Source organism: Coregonus lavaretus (assembly GCF_964263955.1).
Source record: "Coregonus lavaretus genome assembly, chromosome: 32".
NCBI classification, from domain to species: domain Eukaryota; kingdom Metazoa; phylum Chordata; class Actinopteri; order Salmoniformes; family Salmonidae; genus Coregonus; species Coregonus lavaretus.
The window spans coordinates 35,660,082-35,682,733 of NC_140019.1; the positions used below are offsets into that span (position 1 = coordinate 35,660,082).

Consider the following 22,652-nt stretch of genomic DNA (forward strand, 5'->3'; position numbering starts at 1 on the left):
CCTACTGTATTATCTTTGCATATTATTGAAAAAGCTATGCCCTATATTGACACCAGGTGGCACTGAGTCATCTGTTGCCCAGCTAATACTCATTGCTTAGTATTTATACTGAATGAAAATATAAACGCAACATGTAAAGTGTTGGTTTCATGAGCTGAATAAAAGATCCCAGAAATGTTCCATACGCACAAAACGCTTATTTCTCTCAAATTTTGTGCACAAATTTGTTAGTGAGCGTTTATACTTTGCCAAGATAATCCATCCACCTGACAGGTGTGGCATGTCAAGAAGCTGATTAAACAGCATGATCATTACAAAGGTTCACCTTGTGCTGGGGACAATAAAAGGCCACTCTAAAATGTGCAGTTTTGTCACACAACACAATGCCACAGATGTCTTAAGTTTTGATTGAGCGTGCAATTGGCATGCTGACTGCAGGAATGTCCACCAGAGCTGTTGCCAGAGATTTAATGTTCATTTCTCTACCATCAGCCTCCTCCAACGTCGTTTTATAGAATTTGGCAGTATGTCCAACCATCGTCACTACCGCAGACCATGTGTAACCACTCCAGCCCAGGACCTCCACATATGGGTTCTTCACCTGCGGGAACGTCTGAGACCAGCCACCCGGACAGCTGATGAAAGTGTGGGTTTGCACAACCGATGAATTTCTGCACAAACTGTCAGAAACTGTCTCAGGAAAGCTCATCTGCGTGCTCGTCGTCCTCACCAGGGTCTTGACCTGACTGCGGCTCATCTTCAATGGCCACTGGCACGCTGGAGAAGTGTGTTCTTCACGGATGAATCCCGGTTTCAACTGTACCGGGCAGATGGCAGACAGCGTACATGGCGTCGTGTGGGTGAGCAGTTTGCTGATGTCAGCGTTGTGAACAGAGTGCCCCATGGTGGTGGTGGGGTTATGGTATGGGCAGGCATAAGCTACGGACAACGAACACAATTGCATTTTATCGATGGCAATTTGAATGCACAGAGATACCGTGATGAGATCCTGAGGCCCATTGTCATGCCATTCATCCGCCGCCATCACCTCATGTTTTAGCATGATAATGCATGGCCCCATGTTGCAAGGATCTGTACACAATTCCTGGAAGCTGAAAATGTCCCAGTTCTTCCATGGCCTGCATACTCACCAAACATGTCACCCATTGAGCATGTTTGGGATGCTCTGGATCGACGTGTACGACAGCGTGTTCCAGTTCCTGCCAATATCCAGCAACTTCGCATAACCATTGAAGAGGAGTTGGACAACATTCTACAGGGCACAATCAACAGCCTGATAAACTCTATGCGAAAGAAGATGTGTCGCGGTGCATGACGCAAATGGTGCTCACACCAGATACTGACTGGTTTTCTGATCCACGGCCCTACCTTTTTTTTAAGGTATCTGTGACCAACAGATGCATATGTGCCTTCCCAGTCATGTGAAATCCATAGATTAGGACCTAATTAATTGATTTCAATTGAACGATTTCATTATATGAACTGTAACTCAGTAAAATATTTTGAAATTGTTTCATGTTGTGTTTATATTTTTGTTCAGTGTATAAACAGAATTGCATTGCATGTTATGGATTGGATTGGTAATGGTGGAGGGAAATGAGTGAAAGGATTTTATTTTCACATTACAATTTTTTGGGTGCTGTTTATATTCAGCAATATGGAAATGTTCCTACATGCAACTATCCCACTCTGTCTAAATTAAATGAGAATGCACTAACCGTGTTACATGTAATTAAAATGGTTTATTTTGTGCTATAAATCATATTATAGTAAATTTTACAATGTGCTAAAGGAAAACGTTTTTTACACACATGCCACTTGAGAAAGTTGATAGTGATTTGCAATAAAAACGTGATTTAATCATCTCTACAGCACTATCCGTTTTTAAAATGCCAGTGTTTGTGAAGTTTTTCATATCTAAGAGAGACATGTTTAGTTTAATTGAAATCAATTAGAAAATGAGTTATTGCCATAATTAGCCCATTTTAGTCATGGGTTCTTGGACTACATTTCCCGTCTCACACCGGTCTTTCGCGTACGCAAGTTCACGAGCTCTTCGCCGACCGCTACAGCAGCTGGGGAAGCGAACCACTTTGTTGAACGAGGAGCTGTGGAAAAATCTTTGTAAAAGTGTAAACAGACGAGAAAACAGTTGAATTAAACTGTTCTGAAGCATTGTTACTTTGTCAACTGAATAACGGAAACAGTCGTCGCTTTTCGCCGGTACGGAGGATATTACAAAACTTCCCAAAGAGGAATTCTACATTCAGGATGTCGGAGTGAAACAAAGAGGTCTGTGGGCATTCCTGTCGGAGAGGGTGAGCGGCACATGCGATCATGGACATTTTGCGAATCTAAAAGTTTACTAAATGTGTGTATCAAGGATTTAATGCTGTCAATAGTCAGGTGTGATCTTTGTCTAAGTTTGAGGTATAGGCCGATAAATAAAATAGTATTAGAACCATAAGGGTGGTCTACTTTTCTGTTTAAAAAAAACACTGTTGTAGAAACTGTCTCGTGGTGTTGACACTGCTAAGTGAGCGAGACGTATTGTTTTTTCTCTTAGCAGATTTGTGACAAAGTATAAATGTGTTGTTCGGCCTACAAAAAAGTTACTTTGTTACCCCAGCGCTATAATTCCCACGTAGTTTTTTTTTTCCACTGCAGGACATTTAAATCACACCCACTTGCATGGGGAATGTATTACAGTGCATTGCCATAGCCTAATATTGGACTAAAGGAGCCTAACGTTATTCCTTAGTCCAAAGGACCTTGCATGCTCTGTTTAAAGGGCGAATTGGCTCTGAAATCGATCCTCAATTGCGGTACGGTTCTAGAAAAACAGAGCCTTATACTTTAATCACATCAAAATAATTTAACAAATGCAAAATACACTGTTTTTAACCGGTTTTAACACAGTTGTTACAGTCAACAGTATTTTACAGTGACATGTTTGGCGTCTGTCTTCCGTTTAAACACAGGTTCGGAGACTCAGATAGCTATTTAGCACAGGTAGTCTTCTGTCTGTATACTGTAAACAAGCGCTGTAACACGGAAATATGGCGGTGTGGGAACCTTAGCCCTATAAAGGTGTGTATCAATGTAACTTTTGTAAAAATTATTATTATTTCTCGCAGATATGAAGATAAGGTCCTTATGCTTCCAAAACCGTACCGCAAGCGATGCATGTTAATGTTCAGACCGAGCGTCAGGGCTCTTAACAAACAACCCCTCATCAATGACTCTTATGTGTAATGAAATGAGTCATGAATGATCAAGGGCTATGCGGTGCCGGTGACCAATGCTTACTGTACAGATGGTCATGGGGGAAATGAACTCAATTCAGTTTTTTAGTTTTCAAAAGAGCAGCCGACTATTTTGAATAGTTTTCCAGAATTTTGAATTTTAAACATTTCGAAAGGCTATTGGATGTTTTATTTAGCCTATGTGGTTTATTTTTAAAAAAATCAAATGTTGATCTTTAACTGCAGATTTTTTTTATACATTCAAATTGCAAATTAATAGAAAGGATACAATGTTTTTTCCCTAGAAATCAACACTTATTTTTTTTATTTGCAAATTGATTTTTAATCACCAGTATGAATAAAGGATATTACAATTTTGTTCAAACAATTTATTCCAGAAGTCCTTGTCCTTTTGATGTCAAATACCTAAAGTTGTGATCAGACACCAACAACCATAACATGTGGCATACAGCCAGGATGTCTCTTGACTTAGCCCACATTGCTGTGTGTCTGCAGGGTTGAACTTCATCCTTGTGGCCTTTTCTGAATGGGAAAGATGGAAAGGGAGTTACAATGGTGGAAAGGACAGCTAGCAGGGGATATCCATCAGTCCCTCCGCATCAAGGTAAGACTAGCCAGTCATAGAATCAGAATTCATAGAATTTAGAATGAATAGAATTCTGAATTCCGATTCTAATTCTATGAATCCAGTTCTCTGTGTCTCCTTGGTTCATTCCCTGAGTTCCACTTTCCTCTTATCACCTCATGTGATAAGAATATCAACTGCATGGTGAAATTTGTATTTTTGGGGATGTTCTCAATGCCAGGGAGAAAGCTTTGAGTCTGGTGGCCTGCAGTTCACCTGTGCTTAAATGCATCATAACCTGAAAAAGACGACAACTAATCTAGGTTAAGAGCGTTGGGCAAGTAACCAAAAGGTCGCTGGTTTGAATTCCCAAGCCGACTAGGTGAAAAATCTCATGTGCCCTTGAGCAAGGCACTTAACCCTAATTGCTCCTGTAGGTCCCGTGTAGCTCAGTTGGTAGAGCATGGCATTTGCAACACCAGGGTTGTGTGTTCGATTCCCACGGGGGGCCAGTATGAAAAAAATAAAATTTAAAATAAATAAATTGTATGCACTCACTAACTGTAAGTTGCTCTGGATAAGAGTTTCTGCTTAGTGGCTTAAATGTAAAATGTATGTTTTCTTGTTAACATAATGTAGTGCATTGGTGAAAGTAAAGATCCAAGCCAGTAGAGTGACTTGATAGCCACTCCTCAACTTCTATATTTAGCTTCTATATTCTATATACTGTAGTTAATGCTGGCAGATGGATATAATTACATGACTGTCATCTATTTGAACATGATCTAATTTAGATTACACAAGGGTTGAGGCTCATTAATTGGCTGATGCCGTAATTAGGCTAAACTCCAGCTTGATGATATATTTTTTTTTTTACTGTGTGGACCTTTTTTTTAATGGCAGCATCTGTCACTGGACTGCCATCCTCATATAGGGAGCAAGAAATATCATAGCTAATTTGATTCTACATAGGAAGAACAATATGGAGTGTGTCCACGCACACGTCACGTGTAGGGGGAGTATTTGGATAGTAGATGGCACTGTCGCAGGCAGCTGCCCCCCGCTCTGTTACAGTAGGGCAGTCTCATTACAAGTCGTTGCTTAGCCTAACACACAGTCCATTTGATTTGCTCGTGTCTGACTCACTATGAGTTGGAAGTCTGTAACCAGGGGGTATGAAGTCTGTAACCAGGGGGATATGTAGATTAGGGCCTCCCTTCTGATTTCCCCCAACCCCTTTAACCAATCTGCAGACCAAACACAAAAAAAGTCGCTGTAAAAACAGTGATGCTGATGTAATAATATAAATAATATGCCATTTAGCAGACGCTTTTATCCAAAGCGACTTACAGTCATGCGTGCATACATTTTTGTGTATGGGTGGTCCCGGGGATCGAACCCACTACCTTGGCGTTACAAGCGCCGTGCTCTACCAGCTGAGCTACAGAGGACCACCATGTAAGTTCTCCAGTGTCTTTGAAAGCCATAACAACATCCCAGACATAAACCCTATCTCTAAATACCAGACGTAAACCCTATCTCTAAATACCAGACGTAAACCCTATCTCTAAATACCAGACGTAAACCCTATCTCTAAATACCAGACGTAAACCCTATCTCTAAATACCAGACGTAAACCCTATCTCTAAATACCAGACGTAAACCCTATCTCTAAATACCAGACGTAAACCCTATCTCTAAATACCAGACGTAAACCCTATCTCTAAATACCAGACGTAAACCCTATCTCTAAATACCAGACGTAAACCCTATCTCTAAATACCAGACGTAAACCCTAAAGTCCATCAGCAGGCTAGTCTGCTCCCCCCCCCCCCCCCACCACCTCTCTGCATCCAGAGTCCCCTGCCTTCCACTGCATTAATTATGCTGCGGTTCCCCACAATGCCCCCCACCCCTGCACTGCTGAACCCCCAGACAGACAGATGGACCAGAGGCAAGACACGCAGGGAGGGGGGCAGGAGAACTCGAGGCGGAGGTAGTGTTTATGGGGGTTTCTGTGTGTGCACATTATAACACTGTTTTATATTGTCCTTGAGATTCCTTTAGCTGCCTATCACCTTAGTGATCACCATTTGTTTCTGTTTCGCCTACATACAACAAACTCAACAGACAATAGATGAAACTCGCAGATTAAATGCGTGAGGCACACGTGTGACGTAGATTGTGGTCCTCACTACGTTGGTCATGCTGACAGGCACCACAGCGTCACTCTTCATCAATCTACAGCAAGTCAGTATCCGGTAAAGTTTAGCTTTACGGGTGGGACAGTGTTTGTTGTTTGGACAACCCTTAGGGAAGGGAAGTAGGCTTTCTCTGTCTCTGCTGTTGTCAACAATAGTAACCTGTGTTTTCAGTATGGGTGGATGTTTCTGGTGTGCCTCTAGCAGCAAACCACAAACGGGTACAGCACTACTTAAAGAGATTAATCCACCCCTACTCAGTCTGATATTAAATAAATCCACATTATTAAGCCCTTGTTTTTTTGTTTTTTAGATCAAATCTCCATCTATGTGGGGTATAAAGAAGAAACAAAGCATTTATTGAAAAACCAAAACAACTCCTCATTTTATAAGCCTGTATTAGGATAGAGACAGACTCATGAAGCATTAAAGGCAATGCATGCGGGAGAAAAAGTTTTTTTTATCTCTCCCCTTGTCAAATGCATCTTTACGCTGAAGGCTCAGGTGATGCTCCTCTATCCTCCTATTCTATGTGGTTGACTAGGAGGAGAAAATGGCACCAGTGCATTCCTTTTAACCAGAGCCCTTAGTCCTTTGACACACCAGGGGCTAATTGAACATGAGTGGGCGATGTGCTAGGGGTGAAACGTAATCCTATCTACTGCTGAACCACCATGTCCCCCCCGCCCCCCTGTCCACTTCCTCTTACCCACAATGGGGGAACCCTGTCCGCCTCCTCTTACCAGTAACAAGTGGTGTAACGGGGGAAACGTACAGGAACTTGCAGGCTTCTTTTCTTCTGACTTTTCATACTTGGTCATCAAATGTCACCCTTTTTAACTTCCAATAGTTTTTAGGGATTATCCCCATGGCTGTGTACATCACGCCCCAAACTGACACCAAAAATGCTCTCAAAAATCTTCATTGTGACCCTGAACAAACTGGAGACCATGTACCCAGAGGCAGCGTTCATTGTCACTGGGGACTTTAACAAAAGTAAATTGAGAACCGTGCTCCCGAATTACTATCAACACGTTGACTGTCCAACTCGCAGAGATTCTCAATGGACCAACGCTACACGCTTTTCCGACACAGGTAGTATAAAGCAATCTCCCGTCCTCCGTTCGGCAAATCTGACCAAGACTCCATTTTGCTCCTCCCCGCCTACAAAGACATGAGAGAAGTTCCGGTGTTCACGTCTGTACAACGTTGGTCTGACCAATCAGAATCCATGCTCCAAGACTGTTTTGATCACGTGGACTGGTATATGTTACAGGTTGCCTCTGGGGATAACATCAATTAATACGCCGACTCGGTCACCCTGGAATCATCAAAAGATGCATAGCTATTGTGATACCGACGATGTCTTTCAAAACTTACCCAAATCAAAAAAACTGTGGATTGATGGCAGCTTTTTTGTCGGGAAACTGAAGGAGAGAGATGCTGCTTATAAACAGGGCAAGGTGACCGGGGACAATTGTATGGTTAAACAGTACAAAAACAGATCGAGCAAGAGGGCGAGACATTAGTATAGGGACAAAGTGGAGGAACAATTCAGTGTGTCGGATACGATGCGTATGTGGCAGGGGCTTCTAGCCATCACGGATTACAAAAAGAAAGCCAGTCACGTCGCGGACACTAACGCCGCCCCTACCGGACGAGCTAAACACCTTTTTTTTTTTCTCACGCTTTGAGCATAACGACTCTTAGCTGCCGAGGAGAGCCCCTGAGGACAACTAGGGCTATGTACTTACGGTCTCCACGGAGGATGTATGTATTGTCATTCAAACGTGTTAACCCTCGCAAGGCTGCCGGCCCAGGGGGCATCCCTAGCCGTGCCCACAGAGCATGTGCAGATCAGCTAGCTGTTGTCAATCTCGCTCTAGCTCAGGCCTTTATCTCCACTTGCTTCAAGATGTCAACTATCATCTCTGTGCCCAAGAAATGGAAAGTAACTGAACTGAATGACTACCGGCTTGTAGCACTCACTTCCCTCATCATGAAGTGCTTCGAGAGGCTTATCAAAGACCACATCACCTCCTTTCTCCCCGACACACTCGACCCTCTCCAATTTGCCTACCACCCCGACAGATCCATTGACAACGCAATTGCCATGGCACTGCACACTGCTCTCACCCACCTGGACAAGAGGAATGCATATCTGAGGATGCTGAATAGCTGCTCCCCCTTTCCCCAACAGACTTCTACTCTGCCCCCACCCCAATGGACATTTTATCATGCTGAATAGCCACCACAACTTCCTACAGGCACCACTACTTCCTGTCCCCCTCCCCTTACCCACCATGGGAAACGCTGTCTCCCTCCTCTCACCCCCCCCCCCGACCTAAATTGAAATGTGTCTGAAATGTAGAATTGGGTTCTCTGTGGAAATGTACTGTGTAGGCCTGTCTGGTAGTTTGAATGTACTGTGTAGGCCTGTCTGGTAGTTTGAATGTACTGTGTAGGCCTGTCTGGTAGTTTGAATGTACTGTGTAGGCCTGTCTGGTAGTTTGAATGTACTGTGTAGGCCTGTCTGGTAGTTTGAATGTACTGTGTAGGCCTGTCTGGTAGTTTGAATGTACTGTGTAGGCCTGTCTGGTAGTTTGAATGTACTGTGTAGGCCTGTCTGGTAGTTTGAATGTACTGTGTAGGCCTGTCTGGTAGTTTGAATGTACTGTGTAGGCCTGTCTGGTAGTTTGAATGTACTGTGTAGGCCTGTCTGGTAGTTTGAATGTACTGTGTAGGCCTGTCTGGTAGTTTGAATGTACTGTGTAGGCCTGTCTGGTAGTTTTATTGTCAGACGTGGCCATCTATGTTTGTTATAACCTATGTTATATGAATTCTCTCACTCTCCACCTTGTTTCTATTCCCTCTGATGCTACCTTGTTCTCTCCATCCTTTTTCTTCCTCTACCTCTCCATTCCTTCTTCATTTTCTCCCATCTCCCATCTTCCTCTCCCTCTAGGAGTTGAAGCTGCCCGTGTACCGGGCCCACTCCCCTCAGATAGGGATGCGTCGGTACTTTGCAGACCTGCTGGCCATACTGTCTAACCGCTACCAGCTGTGCCCTACAGCCAGACACCTGGCCGTCTACCTACTGGACCTGTTCATGGACCACTACGACGTAGCCGTCAAACAGCTCTACGTCATCGCTCTGTCCTGCCTGCTCCTCGCCAGTAAGTACCATGAGGCTTTACAGAATTAAAGCTCTGTCAGTTTCCTTCAGCTGACACGGTGGAATTACACAGCATGTTAATGACGTTCCAAAAAAACTGTCATGAATGGTTATAAGATATGTTATAACTGTGTTATTACACACAGCCTAACCCTCTCAGTTCCCATCCAGAACCTTTTTAATTATAATTTACTCCAGTTTCCAGACGATGGCTGGCTGGAAAACCGTATATCATTTCTGGTGCTGTGGCTTTTCACATTGTTTAGGTAGAAACCCAGTCTCCGTGACTTTGTGAAGATGTCTGTATGTCTTCACTCGCACAGCTTTGATCCTGCCTTTGATAACGCGTCTGGGGGTTTTACCTCTGTGCTTTAGGCATGCCTGGTGGCACCTGTCAAGGTCAAAATGAATGTCCCACACAGCAACGCGTATGAAACCCATTAGAGCAGGAATAAAGACATAAAAGGAAACTTGGACCTGGGTTTTGTCAGATAGCTGATTGTGATCTTGGAGTCAGATTATACCATGATCTAGGCTTCTACTGCTGTTACTATGTGTAGCCTAGTTTGTGTAGGAGTAGTTGCTATAACTGGGTCTGTGTGTGTGGTGATTAACTGCTGGTCTGTGAGTCTGTACATTAACACAGCACACAGAGCATCGTGGGTAATTACACTAATGATGCCATCAAACTGGGAGTCTGGGACGGGGCCCGCTCACTGGGGAGACGTGCGTGAGGATTTTTTAGGGGGAGCTCGTAGAGTTCACTGGAAGACTAAATGGAAAGATGAAAATGTATTGACCAAAAACCCTGTTAGAGGATTCTCTGACTAGATGAATTAAGGAGTCTTTTGATTGTGTCTTTCAGTGAGAGAACAGTCAGACTCTTCTCTTAGCTGCCTCCCTCCCCCACCCGCTAGGTTCCTCTAGGGATCAGCTCTGTGTGATTGATGAAAGCTTGAAAGGCCTGTTTGATTCAAGGTTGTCCTGGTTGGGTTTGCTGTTTTAATATCCTGAGGGGCTGGAATCTGGCCTAGTTATTGAACTGGACTTCTCTGGCTGGTTGGTTGGTTGTTCAGTACTCAGTTCCTCCTGGCTTTCAGTTCTGATGCGCACTCTGCGCTGGGTTCGTTCTGTGTGTCCCAAATGCTACCCTATTCCCTATATACACTGTGCACAATTTATTAGGCAAGTTGTATGCTTGAGGATTAATTTGATTATTGAACAACTACATTCCTCTCGGTCAATCCAAAATGTTTAATAAACCTCAAACCTGAATATTTAAGAAAGTAAAAGTGAGGTTTTGGCTTTCTTTGGAGAATATCTATGTGCGCACTGGCACTGCATCGCAGTGCTAGCTGTGCCACTAGAGATCCTGGTTCGAATCCAGGCTCTGTCATAGCCGGCCGCGACCGGGAGACCAATGGGGCGGCGCGCAATTGGCCCAGCGTCGTCCAGGGTAGGGGAGGGAATGGCCTGCAGGGATGTAGCTCAGTTGATAGAGCATGGCGTTTGCAACGCCAGGGTTGTGGGTTTGATTCCCACAGGGGGTATGAAAAAAAATAAAAAATATATGCATTAACTGTAAGTCGCTCTGGATAAGAGCGTCTGCTAAATGACTAAAATGTAAATGTATTAGTGTGCAGAATTATTCTGCAACAAAATGAAAAGTTCCCCATCTCACCTGTTTATTTTCATCTGTTAAAGTGAGAATAATAAACAAACAACTCAACATTTACAAATAAACATTTCTGACATTTCAAAAAAACAAAAATCAGTGACCAATATAGCCACCCTTCTTTTCAATAACAGTCATAAGCCTTCCATCCATGGAGTCTGTCAGTTTCTTGATCTGTTGACGATCAACTTTTTGTGCAGCAGCAACCACAGCCTCCCAGACACTGGTCAGAGAGGGGTACTGTTTTCCTTCACCGTAAATCCACCGTTTTAAGAAGGGATCACACGTTCTCAATAGGGTTTTAGGTCAGGTGAGGAAGGGGGCCATGTCATTATTCTTTCATCTTTAAGGCCTTTACTGGCTAGCCACGCAGTGGAGTACTTCGATGCATGCGATGGAGCATTGTCCTGCATAAAAATCATGGTCTTCTTGAAAGATGCAGACTTTTTCCTGTACCACTGCTTGAAGAAAGTGTCTTCTAAAAACTGGCTTCAACCCATCTTCAACCCAAAAAGGTCCAACTAGCTCATCTTTAATAATACCAGCCCATACCAGTACCCCACCTCCACCTTGCTGGCGTCTGAGTTGAAGTGGAGCTCCGTTCCCGTTACTGATCCAGCCACGGGCCCATCCATCTGGTCCGTCAAGAGTCACTCTTCTCATCAGTCCATAAAACCTTATCTAAATCTGTCTTCAGATATTTCTTGGCCCAGTCTTGACGTTTCAACTTATGTGTCTTGTTCAGTGGTGGTCGGGTTTCAGCCTTCCTTACCATGGCCATGTCTCTGAGCACTGAACACCTTGTACTTATGGGCACTCCAGGTAGGTTGCAGTTCTGGAATATGACAGCACTGGAGGATAATGGGTTCCTGGTAGCTTCACGTTTGATTCTTCTGAAATCTTTGGCAGTTCATTTGCGTCTTTTTTTCTCAACACGGTTCTTGCGACCCTGTTGACTATTTGCAACAAAACGTTTGATGGTTCTGTGATCACGCCCCAATATCTTAGCAATTTCAAGAGTGCTGCATCCCTCTGAAAGGCTTTTTAAAATGTTTGACTTTTCAGAGTCAGTTAAATCTCTTTTTTGGCCCATTTTGCCTGAGGAAAAGAAGCTGCCTAATAATTATACACACCTTGATATAGGGTGTTGATCTCCTTAGGCCACACCCTCCCTCATTACACATACACATCATCTGATATGCTTAAATCCAATAAGCATTCCAGTTTATACAGCTTGGAGTTGGGAAATATGCATAATAATGATGATATGGTCAAAATACTGACTTGCCTAATCATTGTGCACACAGTGTAGTGCACTACTTTTGACCCGGGCCCTGGCTAAAAGTAGTGCACTAAATAGGGTATAGGGTTGCCGTTTGGTACTCAGCCTTTGACAGGCACACATTGTCTTTGTTAAAATTCCACGGGCTTCTGCGCTGGGTTAATTCATCACTGCCTCCATTGTGCCTCTCAACAGTCAGAACTTTAGCCTATAGGTAATATCGCTCTCTGGTCTCTCTCTCTCTCTCTCTCTCTCTCTCTCTCTCTGGTCTCTCTCTCTCTCTCTCTCTCTCTCTGGTCTCTCTCTCTCTCTCTCTCTCTCTCTGGTCTCTCTCTCTCTCTCTCTGGTCTCTCTCTCTCTCTCTCTCTCTCTCTCTGGTCTCTCTCTCTCTCTCTCTCTCTCTCTCTGGTCTCTCTCTCTCTCTGGTCTCTCTCTCTCTCTCTCTCTCTCTCTCTCTCTCTCTCTCTTCTCTCTGGTCTCTCTCTCTCTGGTCTCTCTCTCTCTGGTCTCTCTCTCTCTCTGTCTCTCTCTCTCTCTCTCTCTCTCTCTCTCTCTCTCTCTCTCTCTCTCTCTGGTCTCTCTCTCTCTGGTCTCTCTCTCTCTGGTCTCTCTCTCTCTGGTCTCTCTCTCTCTCTGGTCTCTCTCTCTCTCTCTCTGGTCTCTCTCTCTCTCTCTGGTCTCTCTCTCTCTCTCTGGTCTCTCTCTCTCTCTCTGGTCTCTCTCTCTCTCTCTCTCTCTGGTCTCTCTCTCTCTCTCTCTCTGGTCTCTCTCTCTCTGGTCTCTCTCTCTGGTCTCTCTCTCTGGTCTCTCTCTCTCTCTCTCCCTCTCTCTCTCTCTCTCTCTCTCTCTCTCTCTCTCTCTCTCTGGTCTCTCTCTCTCTCTGGTCTCTCTCTCTCTCGCTCTCTGGTATCTCTCTCTCTCTGGTCTCTCTCTCTCTCTCTGGTCTCTCTCTCTCTCGCTGGTCTCTCTCTCTCTCTCTCTCTCTCTCTCTCTGGTCTCTCTCTCTCTGGTCTCTCCCCTCTCTCTCTCTCTCTGGTCTCTCTCTCTGGTCTCTCTCTCGCTCTGGTCTCTCTCTCTCTCTCTCTGGTCTCTCTCTCTGGTCTCTCTCTCTCTCTCTGGTCTCTCTCTCTCTCTCTGGTCTCTCTCTCTCTCTCTCTCTGGTCTCTCTCTCTCTCTCTGGTCTCTCTCTCTCTCTCTGGTCTCTCTCTCTCTCTCTGGTCTCTTTCCTCAACCTGTCTCTCTCCCTGTGGTTGGATTATGTGTGTAATCTATTGATTTGTGTGTGTTTTCATAGACATTCACAGAAAGACGGGTAAAGAAAATTGTGGTTCTGTGGTATTTGTGTGTGTTGGTATTCGTCCGTAGTCCATTTGTGAGAGAAAGTTCTTCTTCCCAGTCAGTCACAGGGACATGAGACCTATTGTTCAAAGTCTGTCTATACATTTTAACATCCTTTCAACAAAGCCTTTTTCCTAAAGGAATCCATACCCTTTGAATTGTCGGATCATTTCAATGGTGCTCGTAGATGCCAAAAGTCCAGACACCCCATGAGCTCTGGTCAAAAGTAGTGCACTATATAGGGACTAGGGTGCCATTTGGGATGCAGACATTGTGTGTGTTCCCATGCACAGTGGCCCAGTGACTTCAACATTACTCATCCTGGCATCCCTCTCTTCTGTCCCTGAAGTCTGGACACTCTGCTCTGCATAGCAGCTATTTGTCCTCACTAATGACATCATTAGTGGTCCTCTGTAGCTCAATTGGTAGAGCTTGGCGCTTGTAACGCCAGGGTAGTGGGTTCGATCACCGGGACCACCCATACGTAAAAAAATTTATGCACACATGACTGTAAGTGGCTTTGGATAAAAGCGTCTGCTAAATGGCATATTATTTTATATTATCATAGACTTGACTCAATTGCTCTCGCATCTCTCTCTCAGCAGTCAGTGAGTTTGGCTCAGTTTTTATTTTTATTTTTTTCTTATTTATTTTTACAGTGTAGTGGTCTCTACATTTAAACTCTATGTTGCATGATGAGGACAGAAGTGGTGTCTTTCCAGTAGATATACAGCATTATGTTCACGCAATCTCATTGAGCTCAGATCATGTTGTTTCTCCAACATTGTATTGTCTCTATCTGTTCCCTCTCAATGAGCTCAGATGGCTGCTGACATTTTAGTTCTATGCTGTGTGTTATTCTGTACACGTCCCATGCTGCTGTCCTGCTACATGGAGCCTAGTAGCTGGAACTACGTAGGATCTGGTGGTACATTGGTTGAATGCGTTCAGTGGGTGGGTTTGAATGTTTTCTAATGGTTGTGTGTGTGTGTGGTTTGTTGCATTGTGTGTACCGGCTGTGGATGACCTGCAATAGGGTGGCTGACGGTTTGTGTTACAGAGAAGGGTCTTTTTTTTAAATTAATTTTTTTAAGACACACCACACACTGCAGCAGGCCTGCCTGGGGAACCCGGGGGTTGAAGGGTGGGGAGGGAGAGGGGCACCTGCCATATGCTCCATGAGGCAGGGCCAAACAAAAGCCTGTCAACAGGAGCAGCCAGCCCTGGCCCAGGGTGGGGGAGGGGGAAGGGTGCAGAGACACGGGGGTGGAGGTTATTGTGTGTTTTTGTGACTGACTGCAAGCGAGGTTGACGTGTCGAGGCTTCAGGCTTCCGCTTAGTATCTTATCTGACTAGAACGCCATTTCCAGGGGTATTTAGTTTATCAGATAAACCAGACGAGATCACAATACATCACTAAATCACTAGCCATTAAAGTGTTACTGCTAGGAGTGTTTCAGATGGCGTTATCCCCCACCATGGCCCCACTGCTAGGAGTGTTTCAGATGGCGTTATCCCCCACCATGGCCCCACTGCTAGGAGTGTTTCAGATGGCGTTATCCCCCACCATAGCCCCACTGCTAGGAGTGTTTCAGATGGCGTTATCCCCCACCATGGCCCCACTGCTAGGAGTGTTTCAGATGGCGTTATCCCCCACCATGGCCCCACTGCTAGGAGTGTTTCAGATGGCGTTATCCCCCACCATGGCCCCACTGCTAGGAGTGTTTCAGATGGCGTTATCCCCCACCATGGCCCCACTGCTAGGAGTGTTTCAGATGGCGTTATCCCCCACCATGGCCCCACTGCTAGGAGTGTTTCAGATGGCGTTATCCCCCACCATGGCCCCACTGCTAGGAGTGTTTCAGATGGCGTTATCCCCCACCATGGCCCCACTGCTAGGAGTGTTTCAGATGGCGTTATCCCCCACCATGGCCCCACTGCTAGGAGTGTTTCAGATGGCGTTATCCCCCACCATGGCCCCACTGCTAGGAGTGTTTCAGATGGCGTTATCCCCCACCATGGCCCCACTGCTAGGAGTGTTTCAGATGGCGTTATCCTCCACCATGGCCCCACTGCTAGGAGTGTTTCAGATGGCGTTATCCCCCACCATGGCCCCACTGCTAGGAGTGTTTCAGATGGCGTTATCCCCCACCATGGCCCCACTGCTAGGGGTGTTTCAGATGGCGTTATCCCCCACCATGGCCCCACTGCTAGGGGTGTTTCAGATGGCGTTATCCCCCACCATGGCCCCACTGCTAGGAGTGTTTCAGATGGCGTTATCCCCCACCATGGCCCCACTGCTAGGGGTGTTTCAGATGGCGTTATCCCCCACCATGGCCCCACTGCTAGGGGTGTTTCAGATGGCGTTATCCCCCACCATGGCCCCACTGCTAGGAGTGTTTCAGATGGCGTTATCCCCCACCATGGCCCCACTGCTAGGAGTGTTTCAGATGGCGTTATCCCCCACCATGGCCCCACTGCTAGGAGTGTTTCAGATGGCGTTATCCCCCACCATGGCCCCACTGCTAGGAGTGTTTCCGCTCTGTCTCACTCACCTTGACAGGGCCCAGGCAGGCACAACCAGTCCTGAGACTGGGCTGGGGCCCCTAAAGCACCTCTACCCCCCCCCTTCCACCTCCACCCCTGGGGGGGTTCGGAAACGAGCTGAGCGGTGCTTCAAAGAGATGTCGACCGCTGATGTTAAACGGGAGGGGGGCATGCAAAACAGCACATGTTTGAACTGAACCACTCGATATGTAGATGAACAGGATACCCCTACAGTCCTCCCCTCTCTCCCTCTACCGCTCGGTCTCTCTGATGCTTGATTGGAATTAAAGGAATTATGAGTCGATGGTAAAATTGTTATGCTCCAGGACAGTGATTTCTTCAAATGCTGCTTTTTTTCCCATCAGAAAAAAAAAGGTGAAAATAAAATAAAAACTGTAGGCTAGTTTATTATTTAATACTGTTGATGTATTATTGAATGATTTTGTGTTCTGGTTCTATAGAGGTCTTTATTTCTTACACAAATACCAGGCTAGGACTGAAATGTCATAACGCCATTTGAGTTATTGATTAGTGTTTCACTTTGGGGGGGGGGGGGGGCTTATGAGTGCCAGAGGCACAGTATGAGGGGGTCACCATTTCCCCCCCCTCTCCCTCGCCCCGAAAGTGTTCCACACCCCTTGGCAGGACACAAGATGAACCCCCCCCCCCCCCTCCCCGGCAGAGGGCCAAGGATTCTTCCTGGTCACCCAAGCGTTAGGCACTAGAGGTCAGAGGTCAGAATGGGTCTACATTGTGTGAACCGGCGGAGCCTATCGGACAGACTCACTCACTCATTGGGGTGGCGTTGTGAGGGGGGTTGTGGTGGAGCTGTGACCAATTTCATCTGAAAGAAAGACAGCACATTTTAAAGGAGTTTAAAGATATGAGAGGAAATTCCTCCAGAGACCGACACAGACAGAGAGGGAGAGAATTATACAGTGCCTTCAGAAGGTATTCACGCCCCTTGACTTTTTCCACATTTTGTTGTTACAGCCTGAATTTAAAATTGATTAAATTGCCATTTATTGTCACTGGCCTAAACATAATACCCCATAATGTCAAAGTGGAATGATTTTTTTCCACCTGAAAATTTTACAAATTAATGAAAAGCTGAAATGTCTTGAGTCAATAAGTATTCAACACCTTTTTTTTTATGTCAAGCCTAAATAAGTTCAGGAGTAAACATTTGCATAAAAAGTCACAAGTTGCATGGACTCACACTGTGTGTAATAATAGTGTTTAATATGAGTTAGGAATGACTGCCTCATCTCTGTACCCCACACATAAAATTATTTGTAATGTCCCTCAGTCGAGCAGTGAATATCAAACACAGATTCAACCACAAAGACCAGGGAGGTTTTCCAATGCCTTGGTGGCTGCATCATGTTATTGGTATGCTTGTAATAATTTACTGGGGAGTTTTTCAGGATACAAAAATAAACTGAATGGAGCTAAGCACAGGCAAAATCCTAGAGGAAACCTGGTTCAGTCTGCTTTCCACCAGACACTGGGAGATGAATTCACCTTTCAGCAGGACAATAACCTAAAGGCCAAATCTACACTGGAGTTGCTTACAAAGAAGACACTGAATGTTCCAGAGAGGCCGAGTTACAGTTTTGACTTAAATCTATGGAAGACCTGAAAAGGGTTGTCTAGCAACAATCAACAACCAATTTGACAGAGTTTGAAGAATTTTGAAAATAATAATGGGCAAATGTTGCGCAATTCAGGTGTGGAAAGCTCTTATAGACTTACCCAGAAAGACTCACAGCTGTAATCGCTGCCAAAGGTGGTTCTACAAAGTATTGACTCAGGGGTGTGAATACTTATATAAATTAGAGATTTCTGTATTTAATTTTTAGATTATTTAGATTTAAAAAACAAAACGTTTTCACTGTGTAGATTGGTGACCAAAAAGCAATTTAATACATTTTTAACACAACAAAATGTGGAATAAGTCAAGAGGTGTGAATACTTTTTGAAGGCGGTTTATCTATTAGGCTTGCGAAAGGGGGTTGGTGGATGTTGTAGGTTTTTGTAGTTTGATTTATTGATACTGTCTGTGACTGTAGAGGTGTGTTCTCTTTAGATTTGAATCATCTACGTATAGTTTTATAGGCTAGCAGTGCTAAAATTGTATTTCCCCTTCACATGAACTCCTTCAGAAGACTGAGGAGAGGTGATTATTTTAATGAAGAGTGCAGTGACAGGATGTAGCAGTGTGGTCATTCATAGAAATCAATACATTCTGTCTCTGTGGGTGAGGGAACGAGAAACACCATAACGGTAGTCTCCTTTCCTCTCTGTGACTTTAGTGAAGACCGTAACGGTAGTCTCCTTTCCTCTGTGACTTTAGCGAAGACCGTACTCTGTGACTTTAGTGAAGACCATAACGGTAGTCTCCTTTCCTCTGTGACTTTAGTGAAGACCGTAACAGTAGTCTCCTTTCCTCTCTGTGACTTTAGTGAAGTCCATAACGGTAGTCTCCTTTCCTCTGTGACTTTAGTGAAGACCGTACTCTGTGACTTTAGTGAAGACCATAACGGTAGTCTCCTTTCCTCTCTGTGACTTTATTGAAGACCGTAACAGTAGTCTCCTTTCCTCTGTGACTTTATTGAAGACCGTAACAGTAGTCTCCTTTCCTCTGTGACTTTATTGAAGACCGTAACAGTAGTCTCCTTTCCTCTGTGACTTTAGTGAAGACCGTAACAGTAGTCTCCTTTCCTCTGTGACTTTAGTGAAGACCATAACAGTATTCTCCTTTCCTCTCTGTGACTTTAGTGAAGACCATAACAGTAGTCTCATTTTCTCTGTGACTTTAGTGAAGACCGTAACAGTAGTCTCCTTTTCTCTGTGACTTTAGTGAAGACCGTAACAGTAGTCTCCTTTTCTCTGTGACTTTAGTGAAGACCGTAACAGTAGGCTCCTTTTCTCTGTGACTTTAGTGAAGACTGTAACAGTAGTCTCCTTTCCTCTGTGAATTTAGTGAAGACCGTAACAGTAGACTGCTTTCCTCTGTGAATTTAATGAAGACCGTAACAGTAGTCTCCTTTCCTCTGTGATAGTCTCCTTTCCTCTGTGACTTTAGTGAAGACCGTAACAGTAGTCTCCTTTCCTCTGTGACTTTAGTGAAGACCGTAATAGTAGTCTCCTTTCCTCTGTGACTTTAGTGAAGACCGTAACAGTAGTCTCCTTTCCTCTGTGACTTTAGTGAAGACCGTAACAGTAGTCTCCTCTCTGTGGAACATAAGTGATGGCTGCAACAGTGTTAATTTTTTCTTCCTCTCTCTGTAACTCTAGTAAAGAACATTCTCAGGTTTCTAAACTCCTTGAGCAGTAGTCTACCCCCCCCCAGAAGGTTCTCAGGTTTCTAAACTCCTTGAGCAGTAGTCTAATCCCCCCCCCCAGAAGGTTCTCAGGTTTCTAAACTCCTTGAGCAGTAGTCGTTTCTAAACTCCTTGAGCAGTAGTCTAACCCCCCCCAGAAGGTTCTCAGGTTTCTAAACTCCTTGAGCAGTAGTCTAATCCCCCCCAGAAGGTTCTCAGGTTTCTAAACTCCTTGAGCAGTAGTCTAATCCCCCCCAGCAGGTTCTCAGGTTTCTAAACTCCTTGAGCAGTAGTCTAACCCCCCCCCCCCCCAGCAGGTTCTCATGTTTCTAAACTCCTTGAGCAGTAGTCTAACCCCCCCCCAGAAGGTTCTCAGGTTTCTAAACTCCTTGAGCAGTAGTGTAACCCCCCCAGAAGGTTCTCAGGTTTCTAAACTCCTTGAGCAGTAGTCTACCCCCCCAGAAGGTTCTCAGGTTTCTAAACTCCTTGAGCAGTAGCCTAACCCCCCCCCCCAGAAGGTTCTCAGGTTTCTAAACTCCTTGAGCAGTAGTCTAACCCCCCCCAGAAGGTTCTCAGGTTTCTAAACTCCTTGAGCAGTAGTCTAACCCCCCCAGAAGGTTCTCAGGTTTGTAAACTCCTTGAGCAGTAGTCTAACCCCCCCCAGAAGGTTCTCAGGTTTCTAAACTCCTTGAGCAGTAGTCTAACCCCCCCCCCCCCAGAAGGTTCTCAGGTTTCTAAACTCCTTGAGCAGTAGTCTAACCCCCCCCAGAAGGTTCTCAGGTTTCTAAACTCCTTGAGCAGTAGTCTAACCCCCCCCAGAAGGTTCTCAGGTTTCTAAACTCCTTGAGCAGTAGTCTAACCCCCCCCCAGAAGGTTCTCAGGTTTCTAAAGTCCTTGAGCAGTAGTCTAACCCCCCCAGAAGGTTCTCAGGTTTTTAAACTCCTTGAGCAGTAGTCTAACCCCCCCCAGAAGGTTCTCAGGTTTCTAAACTCCTTGAGCAGTAGTCTAACCCCCCCCCAGAAGGTTCTCAGGTTTCTAAACTCCTTGAGCAGAAGTCTAACCCCCCCAGAAGGTTCTCAGGTTTCTAAACTCCTTGAGCAGTAGTCTAACCCCCCCCAGAAGGTTCTCAGGTTTCTAAACTCCTTGAGCAGAAGTCTAACCCCCCCAGAAGGTTCTCAGGTTTCTAAACTCCTTGAGCAGTAGTCTAACCCCCCCAGAAGGTTCTCAGGTTTCTAAACTCCTTGAGCAGTAGTCTAACCCCCCCAGAAGGTTCTCAGGTTTCTAAACTCCTTGAGCAGTAGTCTAACCCCCCCCCCAGAAGGTTCTCAGGTTTCTAAACTCCTTGAGCAGTAGTCTAACCCCCCCCAGAAGGTTCTCAGGTTTCTAAACTCCTTGAGCAGTAGTCTAACCCCCCCAGAAGGTTCTCAGGTTTCTAAACTCCTTGAGCAGTAGTCTAACCCCCCCAGAAGGTTATCATGTTTCTAAACTCCTTGAGCAGTAGTCTAACCCCCCCAGAAGGTTCTCAGGTTTCTAAACTCCTTGAGCAGTAGTCTAACCCCCCCCAGAAGGTTCTCAGGTTTCTAAACTCCTTGAGCAGTAGTCTAACCCCCCCCCCCAGAAGGTTCTCAGGTTTCTAAACTCCTTGAGCAGTAGTCTAACCCCCCCCCAGAAGGTTCTCAGGTTTTTAAACTCCTTGAGCAGTAGTCTAACCCCCCCACAGAAGGTTCTCAGGTTTCTAAACTCCTTGAGCAGTAGTCTAACCCCCCCCAGAAGGTTCTCAGGTTTCTAAACTCCTTGAGCAGTAGTCTAACCCCCCCCAGAAGGTTCTCAGGTTTCTAAACTCCTTGAGCAGTAGTCTAACCCCCCCCCAGAAGGTTCTCAGGTTTCTAAACTCCTTGAGCAGTAGTCTAACCCCCCCCAGAAGGTTCTCAGGTTTCTAAACTCCTTGAGCAGTAGTCTAACCCCCCCCCCCCAGAAGGTTCTCAGGTTTCTAAACTCCTTGAGCAGTAGTCTAACCCCCCCAGAAGGTTCTCAGGTTTCTAAACTCCTTGAGCAGTAGTCTAACCCCCCCCAGAAGGTTCTCAGGTTTCTAAACTCCTTGAGCAGTAGTCTAACCCCCCCCCAGAAGGTTCTCAGGTTTTTAAACTCCTTGAGCAGTAGTCTAACCCCCCCCCAGAAGGTTCTCAGGTTTCTAAACTCCTTGAGCAGTAGTCTAACCCCCCCCCAGAAGGTTCTCAGGTTTCTAAACTCCTTGAGCAGTAGTCTAACCCCCCCCCAGAAGGTTCTCAGGTTTTTAATCTCCTTGAGCAGTAGTCTAACCCCCCCCAGAAGGTTCTCAGGTTTCTAAACTCCTTGAGCAGTAGTCTAACCCCCCCCCAGAAGGTTCTCAGGTTTTTAAACTCCTTGAGCAGTAGTCTAACCCCCCCCAGAAGGTTCTCAGGTTTCTAAACTCCTTGAGCAGTAGTCTAACCCCCCCCAGAAGGTTCTCAGGTTTCTAAACTCCTTGAGCAGTAGTCTAACCCCCCCAGAAGGTTCTCAGGTTTCTAAACTCCTTGAGCAGTAGTCTAACCCCCCCCCCCAGAAGGTTCTCAGGTTTCTAAACTCCTTGAGCAGTAGTCTAACCCCCCCCAGAAGGTTCTCAGGTTTCTAAACTCCTTGAGCAGTAGTCTACCCCCCCCAGAAGGTTCTCAGGTTTCTAAACTCCTTGAGCAGTAGTCTAACCCCCCCCAGAAGGTTCTCAGGTTTCTAAACTCCTTGAGCAGTAGTCTAACCCCCCCAGAAGGTTCTCAGGTTTCTAAACTCCTTGAGCAGTAGTCTAATTCCTCAGCAGCACACCTGGGAAGAGAGAGGACATGCCTACTTCCTGCTGTTCTTACCTTTAACCTCTCTCTGGGCGCTCTACAGCCTCTCATCACACACGTCCAAGGCCGACTCGCAGCCCACTGCAAGGCAGTACTCCTGAGGGCTGTATCTATCTTGATGAGATGGTAAAGGAGAGGAGACCTATAGTTTCAGAAGAGGACAGGCATGCAGTTGGCTCAGCAGCTGAGGAATGAACCCTCTCTCTCTCTCTCTCTCTCTCTCTCTCTCTCTCTCTCTCTCTCTCTCTCTCTCTCTCTCTCTCTCTCTCTCTCTCTCTCTCTCTCTCTCTCTCTCTCTCTCTCTCTCTCTCTCTCTCTCTCTCTCTCTCTCTCTCTCTCTCTCTCTCACGCACATGCCTACAGCTCCTAGGTTAGTCACTGTGTTCATTTTGTTG

General features: G+C 45.5%; 1 protein-coding gene across 1 annotated transcript in view; it reads left to right on the forward strand.

Annotated features, from left to right (window-relative positions):
- Positions 1-2,089: 2,089 nt before the first annotated feature.
- LOC311107934 (cyclin-J-like) overlaps positions 2,090-22,652 on the forward strand; it is a 35,890-nt gene continuing 15,327 nt past the window's right edge. The window contains exons 1-3 of the mRNA XM_084150553.1: positions 2,090-2,339; positions 3,783-3,891; positions 9,019-9,229. Coding sequence (XP_084006679.1) covers positions 3,814-3,891; positions 9,019-9,229 — 289 coding nt within the window. The 5' untranslated portion in view covers positions 2,090-2,339; positions 3,783-3,813. The remainder of the gene's footprint in view (positions 2,340-3,782; positions 3,892-9,018; positions 9,230-22,652) is intronic.